Below are 15089 nucleotides of genomic sequence, written 5' to 3' on the forward strand. Positions count from 1 at the left end.
TTTTGTGGTCATGGTTTGTATTTTTAACAATTTGTTGGGGCTCCTGGGATTTGGGTGGGTTTGTTTATTTTAAGTCAAAATAAATAAAATGATAGGGGTGAGAGAGAGAGAGAGAGAAAACAAACAGAAGTATGTCTCTGTTGCCCATAGAGAGAAAGATGAGCACACAGTCACATCCAGAAAATTTATACTCAGCCTTATTTAATTAAAGAGTCACTGCTTTATTGTACAGCGTCAACAGCTGCAAAATCCATTTTCCTGTGAGAGAGGATCCAGCACCTGGGAGAAGTCTGAGTGCCTGAAGATATTGTTCCTCATTAGGGAGGAAAAAGAAACGAGTCCCCAAGGGGAAGCATTTTATTGCTGGAAGAAGCTGCTTCCTGTTAATCTTTTTGGGGAATGCAAAAGGGAATCACGCTGATTCCAAACTAAAGGCTTCCTCTTGCAAGATGCTGCATACTCTGGCCCTGGTCCAGAAAAGCACGTAAGCATGTGCTTTCATTTAAGCATGTGATTAGTTGATTTTTCTGCTCATCATCATTAGAGCTTGGTAAACAACTAATGGCTTGCTCAGATATTTGCTCCTTTTCAAAACTATTGAATTTGCTTCAGCTTTATTCACATCCCCTTTTTTATTCCAGTTTCTAGATTAAATTCACTCCTCTGCAGTTGGCCAGCAAAAGACATATAAATTATGTAAATCACACTTATGACCTCACAATGGGACATGTTTGATGCATGTGCTTTGCACAGGCTGTCTGTAAAGGGACGAATCTCATCCTCTGTGAATATTCTGGAAAACACGTTTATCACCAGGAGTTTCTGCAGAAACAAGCGAATATATTTGTGGACAGCACATTTTGACCTCGTGAACATGACTTGACTTACCAGGAAGCTGGTTTGGAGAGTCACTCTCATCCAGTCAGGGAACCAAAACGCTACCAGATTGATGGATATGTGCAATCAAAGCTAACCGATGCTGCTCAAATTTCAGATATTGAATACACCTAGCATAATTTCCAGCAAATGATCATCAAGCAACAGGAAATATTTGTGAAATAATTAATCAATCAAAGAATATTGCAAGCTGTTCACACACATTTAAGGAACAGAAAGTAGCTTAATTATTCAAATAGTCAATGTGAATTATTTGCTTAGTTTTAATCATCACTGTGAGTAATGATCCGAGGTAAATTTTTTAAAAGCGCCTAAAAGAATCAGTGTGATGTCTTACTTAGGATGCCCACCCAGAGTTGTGACCCCCTGTTTCAACTGCCTCAGCAAGCGAGAGCTTTGCTGCTGTTAAGCTGTTTGTTGTCTGCCTGGTCAGCAAACTCTTAAGGGCTCTGTCAGTCCAAACCTTGCCTTCCAGGTCACAATCAGTGCATCCCAATTCCTGAGCTCCCTAGTAGAGATGTCTCTCTGCAGTGTCCATTTCCTCTCACTGGATGCTCACCAAAGTTAACTTTGCTACTTCCAAAGAGACAGAGTACACACCAGCTTATCTGGCTAGCTGAGGACTTACCCTCCAGTTTAATACAAGCACTGAGCTGGTTTTGTAATTAAACAAGAATAGGTTTATTAACAAAGAACAGACATTTAAGTGATACTAACTTCATCTTATCATTAGCCCTAGCAGATGTGACTAAAATGACACAACAGGAGCAAATAAGGGCACAAGCCCAGTGCCATTTGCACAGTCTTTTTCTGGACCATAATCATCCTTCCGTCATTGATTTGGTCCTGGTAGTCAAATGTTCTTACACTCTGGAAGGCACTCTGATTAGTATGGCTTCAGAGCCAACCGTTGTGCTCGGCTGAAAGGGTAAAACTCTCACATTCTTCATCTCCCGTATTTTCTTCTAATCAGACACACTTTTCTGACTCTAAGCCGGATTTTGTTCTCCCCACTGATAAACATCAAGCTGTTCTTGTATTAGCAGGAGTGTTGCAAGCAAGACACGAGAAGTAATTCTTCCGCTCTACTCTGCGCTGATTAGGCCTCAACTGGAGTATTGTGTCCAGTTCTGGGTGCCACATGTCAGGAAAGATGTGGACAAATTGGAGAAAGTCCAGAGAAGAGCAACAAAAATGATTAAAGGGCTAGAAAACATGACCTATGAGGGAAGATTGAAAAAATTTGGGTTTGTTTAGTCTGGAAAAGAGAAGACAGAGGGGACACGATAACAGTTTTCAAGTGCATAAAAGGTTGTTTCAAGGAGAAGGGAGAAGAATTGTTCTTCTTAACCTCTAAGGATAGGACAAGAAGCAATGGGCTTAAATTGCAGCAAGGGCGGTTTAGGTTGCACATTAGGAAAAACGTCCTAACTGTCAGGGTGGTTAAGTGCTGGAATAAATTACCTGGGGAGATTGTGGAATTTTCATCAATGGAGATTTTAAAGAGCAAGTTAGACAAACACCTGACAGGGATGGTCTAGATAATTCTTAGTCCTGCCTTGAGTGCAGGGGACTGGACTGGATGACCTCTCGAGGTCCCTTCCAGTCCTATGATTCTTTGATTCTATAATTTCCATTCAAATGAACGTCTCCAGGTTTTGTTCTCTCTCATCCTCAAGATTTTTTCCCCTTTCTGGGATGGAGAAACATGAAATAAAAGTCTGTTGATAGTAAAATTCTGATTGTTTGTTAATCACCTTATATGCACTATTATGAATTAATTCTTGTGGAATTATCAAAACGCTCCTACTACACGCATACCCTGTGCAGAAACATAGTTTCAGAATAGGAGTACTCAGACAGTGAAAAGATTTGTTTTTTTCTCATAGGAGAGAAGTAGATTAGCAGTATATATAAATTATAATGGTAGCAACATCCTCAACATGGGGCATTTCCTTAGGAATTAATGACATGAGAGGTTAATGGCCCAGGGCAAAGTTTCAGGGCACCAGCTCTCCCAACCAGTCATTAATCTAAAGGAAACTGTACACACTTTACTGCTGGAAATGTAGAATCTAAGACAAATCCCATCATATTTCCCGAACCTAGTTTCCTCTTGCTAATGCTTCTCTTCAGCATGCTGTAACCACCTAGCTAAATTCAGAGATGAAGATCTACTACAGCAATATCCTACATTCACATAGCATCTGTGACTTGCAAAGAGGTGTTATTTCTTTACATGCAGAGTGTGTGAGAGCACGGGAAAACTACACACACACTCTGTCTTTGAGTCAGAATGCAGCAACTGTTTAAAAACACACATCACCACTGAGTACCTGTTAGGTCAAGAAGTGAAAAAGACAGTGATACCACATCACATTAAACCTGTAACAGGTATTTAGGAAAGCATGTTGTAGTTACCCAAACTGGAATTTGACCAGGACAAATATTCCTATCGTACAATTGTCAGGGGTTCTTTAATTACCTTAGAGATCAGGAGCTTAGTTTGATATCACAGCCAAAAATAGGCCAGATCCTCAGCTGGTGTAAATCAGTGAGACTCCATTGAAATCAACAGCAGTGAGTCATTTGACATCAGTTGAGAATCTCCTCAGAGCCCCTGTGGCATTTGCTCGGTGCTTGTGTAGGAGAAAGAGTGTTACCCACAGCACTTCCTGCAGCTCTCTGGGTTTTCTTGGCAGTTACCCATCCAAATGCTGGTAAGTCCTGACCTGCTTAGTTCATGGATTTTGATGGCCAAGTTTCTCCAGGGTGACTAGTGATTTGGGATACCTCTCTTTTTGGATTCTTAGCTTGACATTCTTAAAAGGGTCCTGAGTTGTAGAAGGTGCTGAGCACCCACCCTCTGAAAATCAAGCCCCCTTAGGTGTCTCAAGTTGGTCACATAAACACTGAGGCACCCAAATCACTAGTCACTATTGAAAGTCTTGGCTGATGACCCCCTGGCTGCAGGTGGTTCAGACAGGAGCTTCTCACACGCAGTAAAAATGGCATTTTCTTTTAGAATTGTCACCTTTTTCTAATAATTTCTCCCCCTCAAACCAAATTCATTTGTGGAAGCAAAATGCTCACAGCAGTTTATATATTTGTTTCTTAACCTGGTTCAGCTTGCTACCTGAGGAGTTTATTGGATAATCTTTGTGGGGGAGGGCGAGAGGAGATCCAGGAGCTAATCAAGCCATTTCAGTCTCCATGTCAGAAAATAGCGCTGATCAAATGTGTTTCCATCAACAGCTGCCTTTTTCAATTATGCAGAGAAAACATCAGGGGAATGGTGTGCAGTGCAGTATAGCCCGGTAATGATGTGAGAGGCTGAAATGGCCAGCAGAGAAAGAGAGAGACAGCTGAAGTTGTACCAGTAATGTGAGTGTTACAATGGAGTCCATTATAGATAAGTAATAGCAGTGCCTCAGCAAATGAACCTTTTCAAGGGCACCAAATAGTTCTTTCCATAGGTCAGGCCATCTTCTTGGATGTTAGATACATTTCAAGCCCAGCAGGGAAGGATTGTTATATCTATTTACTTGGCCATTTCTTTAAGGCTTTTTAACCTGTTGGCATATAGGCAACAAACCCCTGATGACAAAAGGCAGCTTACATAATGACACTATCACTGTGGCCACCTGCTGCTACCCGTGGATTCATCAGTATGTTTTGATGTTGCCACTATGGGGATTATTTTATCTGCATATGAAACCAACTGATGAATATGATACTCAGATGCCACCTGCTTCTAGTTTATGTTTCGTGGCTTTGTATGCTCACTGGAAAAACTAGGTTACCTGGTAAGAGTGAGCTGATATTTTAGCAACAAGCCATTAAAGAAAGGAGGGGGTTTTGCTGGATTTTCACGGTAAATAAAATATGTTTCAGGTCTTTTTCCATCCTCTCTCTTTCCAGAGACACTGTGTATGGACTGTTTCTAAAACCAAGGCCATAGAAGGAATTTTCTCCACTGTTAGAAAATCACTATTAGCAAACTTTGAGCCTGTTCCAAAGCCCATGAAGTCAATGGAACTCTTTCTGTTGACTTCAGTGGGCTTTTGATTGGGCCCTTGGGAACAATGCTGCAGCTATTGAAAAGCCAAACTCACAGCTGGGATATGACCAATTATTCTAATCATTTATCCTCACTGCAGCCTAAAACTTCTGTGCTTTTACAGCCCTGGCTTTTCCTGATGAAGGTCCTGAACCTGCAATGTGAGTCACACAGAGCCATGCTGAAATCAGTGGGACTCTGCCCAGCTGCATGGGTCTGTCCCGGTGGATCAGATTGCAGGATGAGGGCCCATAGGATGGCAGCAAGAATTTGAGATGCAAATAAATGTGGTGCCAGCTGATCTTGGTGCCTTTTCTTTTTTAATTTAGTTAAGTTTATTTTGGAACCCTGAGCAATAACAAAGTCATTACAGACTTGGCAGGGGACTTGGCATTCCAGTTCATCAGATCTCCACATCATTAGTAGTATTTTTTTTAAAACATAAGGAGAAGGGAGATATTTGTTGCATGTCGGTGAAATATCACTTCAGTAGTTAAAAAACGCTATTAAAAATCAAAGGCAGTATTAAAATTTCATTAGTGCAAGTTTGGGGTCAAGGTCTAATGAAGGAGCAAATTGGATCGTCTAACAAGTAAAAGGGTAATAGCTTTTTACAGTTATTTTTGTACCGTTGATGGATTTGTCATCAGTGTGTGTGTGTTTATATGTGTACACGGGCAGAAAGTTGCCAGAGCCTTTTTGCTCAGTCAGACAGTTGCTAATGCACCTAGCCATTCCCCCATTTGCCTATGTAAAGTTATGGAAGGGGAGGATTGTGTGGTTATGCAACATCACAATGGGGCATTTTACTCAACGTACCCAACAAGCAAAGATGCCCCCAGAAACTCCAGGCAATTTCTGCCTTCTCAGCTAAGGGCAGCAGAAATGCATGGGAAGCATTGTAAAACGTAATTAGCAACTTTTGCCTGTTTGCCATTCGCTGGCGCAATTTTCACGTTTATAATATAAATTAAAAATAGTGGGGGGTTGTTTTAAATAGGGGAGACGCCATGAAAGTGACAAGTTGTCCAGAACCACGACGACTCCTTGCATTCCGGTGCAGCTGAGTCATATCTTTCTCTGAGGGAAAAAAAACCTCCGAGAGATGAGTCCTGTAATGCCACCATTTAATTATCAGGTTTGACGTGAACTCTTTGTGGCAAGGAAGTAAAGGAGAAGTTCTGCTGAGCTCTAAGTAGCACACGATTTTTACAGCAGTTTCTGGACGCTTTGATTTCTTTGGAGCAGCTCTTTAAAAGCAGAATTAAGTTACTTTACATTGAAGGTTTCCGACCTAGCTCCAGGGTTGCTTGTAAACTTTTGATCTTTTCAAAGTGCAGCCCTGGGATTGTTTTCTCTTTCCCTGGTGAGTTTTCCTCTTCTAAGAATTGACCTTAGTGAAGTGATGCATTCTCCCCCTCCCCTGCCCCGAATGACTTTATGAGGGGAGAAATTCATTCACAAGCAGAGTGCCAGCAAAAAGTCCACATACCACTTATCACCTTAATCCATCAAGAGCCCTTCAGCATGTGCTCTACTTGAAGGGACTCCTGCCTGAGCAGGGACTACTCATGTGTTTCAAGTTAAGAGCATTGCTGGATGGGGCCTTAATCCCCCCCAAAGGGTTTAATTGGGCTCTGCTGGCCCTCTGCACAGGGGTGAATTTAACCCTAAAAGAATTTGGGGCATCTCTGCAGTAGCTTGTTTATTTCATGTCAGAGCTCATTAGAGCTCATTATAATCAGGTTCCATTATATACTGTTTAAACACCTTTGTTTCTCCCCTTTTTTCTGGGCAGGACGCCAGCAATGATTGGATGTTCGTTTGTGGTGGACCGAGAGTACTTCGGGGAGATTGGCCTGCTTGACCCTGGCATGGAGGTCTATGGGGGAGAAAATATTGAACTGGGCATGAGGGTAAGTGGCAAATGAGAAATTCCATGTAGTACCAGTGTACAGAGCACAAGAGGAGCACTTGACCCTACAGAACTGTCCTCTATCTTTCGGTTTACTACACAGAGGTGGCTGGTATTGCAGAAAAATCAAAAACAATAACAAAACCACACTCAAACACAATAAGAAATTGATCATGGTCCCGCTAACACTGTGCAAATTCATAGAATTCAGCAGTATGGTTTTTACTCTGTGTGAGTGGTTCAGCTCATTGGGCCAGATCCTCAGCTGTAATAAATCAGCATAGCTGCATTGACATCAATGGGCCTATGCCAGGGTGGATTGATTTAAATCACCAGTGTTAATCATGGTTTAAATCAGCAAGCAGGAAACCTTGATTTAAATAATCAATTTTAATCTTGTTTTGCCTTTGTCGTTTTTAGTTATTTTCCTAAAGAACTACTGATTCTCATTGGCTGGTAACCATTAAAAGGTGGTGATTGACAACTATGTATAGCCTTTACACTACATTTGTTACTTTCTTTTGCTAACCAGGAGGATACACTATATCTATGCACATTTTAAGCTGTTCTATAGCTTAATTTACATTTATTCAAATTCTTAATTTTTACATTTTTGTTTATATTAGAAAATGATGAATGATGCACTTCTTATTTACTGGATGATAAATTTGGTTCAAGCTCTACATGGATGGAAATTAAAATTCAATTAAAATGCACAACAAGAGTATTTTAGTTAAATAAAACTTCCTTAAATGTGCTAGATACACAAGACAAAAATTATCAAAAAGTTTATTAAAACATGTTTTTCATTTAAGACTAATTTATTAGACAAAGGAAGTATCATCTGTAGTTAGTGAATTGAACTGATTGTTTCTGGTCACCATGTCCTTCAAGATTTTAGAGCTATTAGATCTCATTCTCTCACACCTACCGTTTATTCATAAATTGGAAGAGGAAAACAAGCTCTCCTACTTTTTCATCTCCCAATTGGTTTCTTAACTTTGAATGAAATAATCAAACTGATCTAGCTGAATTAGCTAAAATGAAGGGAATATTTTTTCTGAACATTCAGAAGAGGCTACTGCTGTCAAAAGCTGGTTTAGTACTTCAACAGCTCTGGTTCCAGGTGCTTGGCCAGTGACTTCCACCAGTTCAGTGGTTTGAATTTTAAAGAAACTTGGCAACGAGCATGTACTGCTTAATATTTTACTAATAAATTGAAACTATTTTAATACATTATAGTTGGTTTAGGCCTTAACATGGATTGCCATAATTTCAAATTTAATTTTAAATAGGTTTATATTAAAAAACACTTTATTTAATTTGAATAAAAAACCCTCCAATTTAATTTTTTTAAATCTGTTTTTTTATTTTTAAAAAATTATTTTTATCCCCCCTGAGTTAAGCTAATTGACTCCATTTGCTCATTGTAGTGTATGTAGCACAGCTATCACACATGCATGTGCTATCACACATCACAGCTATCACACACACAGCTATCACACATGCGCACACAAACAAAAATACTCCCCGTTATCCAAATAGCCCAGGGGACAGAGATTTCCTTCAGATATTCGAGAAGGCGGGACTCATTCAGCAGCAGCGTGGCCTTCCCCATGGCCGGGGGCTCGTCTTCCTCCTCCTCCTCACAGTCCTGGCTTGGGGTCACTGCTCTGCCCTGCGAGGACTACAGCCTCCCCACCCCCATTTCTGCACCTTGTGCCTGCAGGAGCCATGTGTCCTCGGCCCTGCGGCAGCACCAGGAGACCTCTTCAGCTCCTCTGTCATGGCCACGCTCACTCCATCCCATGACAGCGGGACTGCAGAGGGCTCCCTGCACTGCCACGGGAGCCATTCAGCAGCAGCTGGGGACTCCTCCTCTCAGTCATGGCTGCGGGTCTCCACTCTGTTGTCCAACCCTCCCTGCATTATCCAAATCCCTTCCCATTTAATAATGTATTAAAATAGTTTCAATTTATTAATAAAATATTAAGCAGTACATGCTCGTTGCCAAGTTTCTTTAAAATTCAAATCACTGAACTGGTTTCAAGGAATCCCTGTTGAGGTTACAGGGACAAACCATCCCGATGTGTCGAAAGAATAGTAAATATGGCAGGCGACCAGCTTGGCTTAACGGTGAAATCCTAGCGGATCTTAAACACAAAAAAGAAGCTTACAAGAAGTGGAAGGTTGGACATATGACCAGGGAAGAGTATAAAAATATTGCTCGGGCATGTAGGAATGAAATCAGGAGGGCCAAATCGCACCTGGAGCTGCAGCTAGCAAGAGATGTCAAGAGTAACAAGAAGGGTTTCTTCAGGTATGTTGGCAACAAGAAGAAAGCCAAGGAAAGTGTGGGCCCCTTACCGAATGAGGGAGGCAACTTAGTGACGGAGGATGTGGAAAAAGCTAATGTACTCAATGCTTTTTTTGCCTCTGTCTTCACGAACAAGGTCAGCTCCCAGACTGCTGCGCTGGGCATCACAGCATGGGGAATAGATGGCCAACCCTCTGTGGAGAAAGAGGTGGTTAGGGACTATTTAGAAAAGCTGGACGTGCACAAGTCCATGGGGCCGGACGTGTTGCATCCGAGAGTGTTAAAGGAATTGGCGGCTGTGATTGCAGAGCCATTGGCCATTATCTTTGAAAACTCGTGGCGAACGGGGGAAGTCCCAGATGACTGGAAAAAGGCTAATGTAGTGCCAATCTTTAAAAAAGGGAAGAAGGAGGATCCTGGGAACTACAGGCCAGTCAGCCTCACCTCAGTCCCCAGAAAAATCATGGAGCAGGTCCTCAAAGAATCAATCCTGAAGCACTTACGTGAGAGGAAAGTGATCAGGAACAGTCAGCATGGATTCACCAAAAGAAGGTCATGCCTGACTAATCTAATCGCCTTCTATGATGAGATTACTGGTTTTGTGGATGAAGGGAAAGCAGTGGACACGTATTGTTTCTTGACTTTAGCAAAGCTTTTGACACGGTCTCCCACAGTTTTCTTGTCAGCAAGTTAAAGAAGTATGGGCTAGATGAATGCACTATAAGGTGGGTAGAAAGTTGGCTAGATTGTTGGGCTCAATGGGTAGTGATCAATGGCTCCATGTCTAGTTGGCAGCCGGTGTCAAGTGGAGTGCCCCAGGGGTCGATCCTGGGGCTGGTTTTGTTCAATATCTTCATAAATGATCTGAAGGATGGTGTGGATTGCACTCTCAGCAAATTTGCGGATGATACTAAACTAGGAGGAGTGGTAGATATGCTGGAGGGCAGGGATAGGATACAGAGGGAAGTAGACAAATTGGAGGATTGGGCCAAAAGAAATCTGATGAGGTTCAATAAGGATAAGTGCAGGGTCCTGCACTTAGGACGGAAGAACCCAATGCACCACTACAGACTAGGGACCGAATGGCTAGGCAGCAGTTCTGCGGAAAAGGACCTAGGGGTGACAGTGGACGAGAAGCTGGATATGAGTCAGCAGTGTGCCCTTGTTGCCAAGAAGGCCAATGGCATTTTGGGATGTATAAGTAGGGGCATAGCGAGCAGATCGAGGGACGTGATCGTCCCCCTCTATTCGACATTGGTGAGGCCTCATCTGGAGTACTGTGTCCAGTTTTGGGCCCCACAGTACAAGAAGAATGTGGATAAATTGGAGAGAGTCCAGCGAAGGGCAACAAAAATGATTAGGGGTCTGGAACACATGACTTATGAGGAGAGGCTGAGGGAACTGGGATTGTTTAGTCTGCAGAAGAGAAGAATGAGGGGGGATTTGATAGCTGGTTTCAACTACCTGAGAGGTGGTTCCAGAGAGGATGGTTCTAGACTATTCTCAGTGGTAGAAGAGGACAGGACAAGGAGCAATGGTCTCAAGTTGCAGTGGGGGAGGTTTAGGTTGGATATTAGGAAAAACTTTTTCACTAGGAGGGTGGTGAAACATTGGAATGCGTTACCTAGGGAGGTGGTAGAATCTCCTTCCTTAGAAGTTTTTAAGGTCAGGCTTGACAAAGCCCTGGCTGGGATGATTTAATTGGGGATTGGTCCTGCTTTGAGCAGGGGGTTGGACTAGATGACCTCCTGAGGTCCCTTCCAACCCTGATATTCTATGATTCTATGGTTCCTTCGCCCCCAGCATGAGACAAATACCCTCTGCAGCATGTATCTCATGTTGTGGGACAAGGCAAAGGATTCAGATAATAGGGTTTTGGATAAATGGGAGTATACTCTATATAGTATACGGGATCGCAATCCACTAGAGATTCGTAGATTTTAAGGCCAAACGATTGTGATCATCTAGTCTGACCTCCTGTAAAACACAGGCTATACAACTTCCCCAAAATAATTCCTAGAGCAAATCACTTAGAAAAACATCCTATCTTTATTGAAAAACTGCCAGTGATAGAGAATCCACTAGACCCTGGGTAAATTGTTCCAATAGTTAATTACTCTCACTGTTAAAAATTTAACTCTTGTTTCCAGTCTGAATTTGTCTAGCTTCACCTTCCAGCCACTGTGTTGTGTTATACCTCTTTCTGCTAGACTGAAGAGTCCATTACCAAAAAAAATTTCACCATGTAGGTAATAGACTGTAATCAAGTCATCTTTTAATCTTCCCTTTGTTAAGCTAAATAGATTGAGCTTCTTGAGCATTTTTTCTAATCCTTTAATCATTCTCATGTCTCTTCTCTGAACCCTTTTCAATTTATCAACATCCTTCTTGAATAGTGGACTCCGGAACTGGACAGAGTATTCCAGCAAAGGCCACATCACTGCCAAATACAGTGGTAAACTACCGTCTCTACTCCTACTAGAGATTCTTCTGTTTATATGCATCCGAGAATCATATTAACCTTTTTGGTCACAGCTAGGAGCTCATGTTCAACAGATTATCCACCATGACCCCCACATATTTTTCAGAGTCACTACTTCCCAGAATAGAGTACCCTGTCCTGTGGCCTATGTTCTTTGTTCCTGGAAGTAAGTATTTACATTTAGCTGTGTTTAAATGCATATTGTTTGCTTACACCCAGTTTGCCAAGCAATCCAGATTGCCCTGTATCAGTGACCTGTCTTCATTATATTACTGGTCTGGACTTTATTCTGCTTGCATATTATCAGTGTGATCATGTCAGGATCACTTGTATCTAAGCCATCATTAATTTTTTAGTTCTGGGATCCACTCCTCTTTGTCTATCAAGAAGGTACATGTCTCTCTTAAATCTCCAGGGGCATTCTTTGCAAAATAAGGACTTAAGTGAAAATTGTGGCTCATCCCCATCATCATGAAGGCTCCCCAAGAGTGAATCCAGAGTGGCTCCACCGTACAAGGGGGAGTGATTCTACTGTACAGGATTTAGGGATAGTTCCTTGTTGCACGATGGGGCATGCCCACTCCTCTGCCTGGCAGAGAGCTCAGCTCTACAGGACCTCCCCATCTGCCAGTGCATTGGGGATGAGACTGTAGCATCCAGTGCATTGAGGATTCTCCTGTTCTCTTCTCTGCCCAGCCCCGCAGCCAAGGAGCAGCATGATGCTACCACAGAGACGCCTGCAGCCTCAGGGCTCAATGACTTGGTCTTCATTTCCCTTCATGCATCTCCCCAGCTCTTAGCCCAGTTACTCAGGCTGCCTTCTGGACTAAGGAGATCTGTTACTTATTGGGGAATGTGTTCATGTAAAGCAGCACCATGGAAACAGCAAGAAATGCCCCCAAGAGATAAAGAACTTAAGTTCTTTGATGTACTGCAAAATGTGGACCCCTTAGTTAAGGACAGTGTCTGTCCGCATTAAGCCAGAGCTGCCTGGCATATTGCAGCTTCAGTACATTGTGATCCTTTGCCGTGATGTTCAAGGGTGCTGCACACCCACAAGTCCAGAGGACCTGTCAGAGGTCAGCGCTTCTGAAAACTAGGCCACTTAATGTTGCTAGAACACAGTCTCCTCATTATAAAGCTGAGTGTTTAATTACTTCACCTTTCACTATATCCCCATCTCAAACCAGTGTGCCCCCAGTGCATGTAGTGTGCTCATTAAAGCATGTCTTCTGCTCATGCTGGAACATTAATCCTCAAATTAGTCCAGCCAGCTCATTTATATAAAATAAATGCAAACCTTCACACCAACAGATTGCGGAAGATGGTCACTGTGACAGGTGTGTGTTTGCACATATTTGTGTACATTTGTTATTCCAGCAATGGGGTTTATAATGGGATTGTCTGAGTAGGATACCCACAATTGGATGAGGTGCTGAATGCAGGTTTGGGGCAGATCGGCTATTACCGCAATTCATTCCTTTTTCCTTAAGAGATGTAAGAGGATCAGGAAATTGCCAGAGTTGTGTGAGCTCCCCAGCTTTCCTTTCTCATTCAGCAGGGCTTTGAGCTGTTTGAAACTTTTTCCACATGACTGCTTAAAGAATAAATTGAACATCTTGGCAAAACTCTATAGGAACTGATGAATAAGCCTGGAAAGGAATCTGAAAATTGTCGGTCTTCCTTGTATGAGAAGAACTTGCAGTGTGTGATGAGAACTTTTGGGAAATAGAGGAAAGGGTTCTAATAGGATTATGAAATCTGGAGCCCTGTGCCTATTTCTGTTGCCCATGTATGTGACCCTGGGCAGTCATTTAGGCCAATGTTTTGAAAATTGCCCTCTACTTTTGGGTGCCTGGCTCTGGAATCCCAGGCTAGAGCCTGGTTTCCAGAGGCTCAAGCACATGCAGTCTTTGCTGGCTTCAGCTTGAATGGCTGGTTCTCAGCACTTCTGGAAAACCAGGCCCTTAAGGTCAAGATGTCCAAAACTGGATACCGAGTTAGGCTGCACAGCATGACCAACCCCAAGTGTTCAAAAACCATGGGTCAGGCTGAAAAAACCCCCATGACATTTCAAAAACAATGAAAAATTTGGGTTCTTTGTTTTTGCCCTCTGGTGCTTGAACTTTTCAGGTGTATACACTTGATTTTTTGAAGTTTTCCTCCATGACCATGAGGGCTAGAAATCCCCCCCCCTTTTTTTTTTAAACAAAAGCTGAGATACATGCAAAATCACATGCGAGCTAGTGCTTTAAAAATAACACCAAATAGGTTTATTTGGAGCCTCTTTTGTTATTTTAAATGCTCTATCGCTGAGAGCTGAAATCACTTGAGATGGGGCAGTGACTCTGCCCAGCCTGCGAAGAGCTGAAAATCACTAAGATGCTGATGTGTAGAGTTCATGGCAGAGAGACAGATGGCAGACGAAGGTGACTGACAGTCGGCTGGCGAATGAGTGACTGGCAGAGTCGGAGAGACAGAGCGAGTGGCCAGCAGGGCGGCTGGCAGAGAGGTGCAGCGAGTGGCCAGCAGGGCGGCTGGCAGAGAGGTGCAGTGAGGAAAAAAAAGGGGGGGGGAGTGGGAGGGATAGCTCAGTGGTTTGAGCATTGGCTTGCTAAACCTAGGGTTGTAAGTTCAATCCTTGAGGGGGCCATTTAGGGATCTGGGGCAAAAATTGGGGATTGGTCCTGCTTTGAGCAGGGGGTTGGACTAGATGACCTCCTGAGGTCCCTTCCAACCCTGATATTCTATGATTGACAGATCTGGCCACACTGACTCCATATTGCCCTCTGCACCTACGCAGTCTTTGCAGAGGTAGGAAGGGGTGGCTGCTTCTCCTGTTCTGTGCATTCGCACCATGGAAGAGGAGAATCTACCCCCCACACTGGAGTTTGTGTTCAGTTTAGCAGAGACTTTTGACTGGGAGACAAGAGAAGGAGCAGAGAGATGGGACAGCGGAGAAGAAGGGGAAAAAACAATGAACAAATAAAGGAGCAGAGAGAAAAACTACAAGACTGAGGGGGGAAGGGAAGGAGAAATTCTGTTAAAAACAATGGCCACCAATTAAAAAAATCCAATCCTTTAAATGTCTTTGCAAATGCTGTGTTCACGCTAAAACCAAAGGGATTATTCTTGGAGTGCTCCAGCTAGATTATAGTACATCTAATGAACCTTGATTTTAATTATTTTAATGAAGTGAAATTGGAAAAGCCAGCGCAACAAATGAGCCTGATTTGGTTAGGATACTGTTTGGTAATCCAACTAATCCTCCTTAAATATATCATTTATTACAAATATTATCTTCTTGGGTATTTCTCTAATGGGTTTTCCCTATTCAGTAGTGGGTAGGCTGGGAAATTAAATAGTTAACATATGGGATTTCCTTTTAGTGCATAATATGTAATGCTCCTGGCCAGCT

At 42.6% G+C, this 15089-nt stretch overlaps 1 protein-coding gene across 3 annotated transcripts in view; it reads left to right on the forward strand.

The window, feature by feature from the left end:
- The window catches only part of GALNT9 (polypeptide N-acetylgalactosaminyltransferase 9), a 225139-nt gene that overhangs the window by 114621 nt on the left and 95429 nt on the right, over positions 1-15089 (forward strand). For all 3 annotated transcript variants that reach the window (XM_084649613.1, XM_084649614.1, XM_084649615.1), the window contains one exon: positions 6756-6873. In XM_084649613.1, coding sequence (XP_084505739.1) covers positions 6756-6873 — 118 coding nt within the window. The remainder of the gene's footprint in view (positions 1-6755; positions 6874-15089) is intronic.

This window comes from Lepidochelys olivacea (genome assembly GCF_965140295.1).
Source record: "Lepidochelys olivacea isolate rLepOli2 genome assembly, chromosome: 15".
Classification (NCBI taxonomy): domain Eukaryota; kingdom Metazoa; phylum Chordata; order Testudines; family Cheloniidae; genus Lepidochelys; species Lepidochelys olivacea.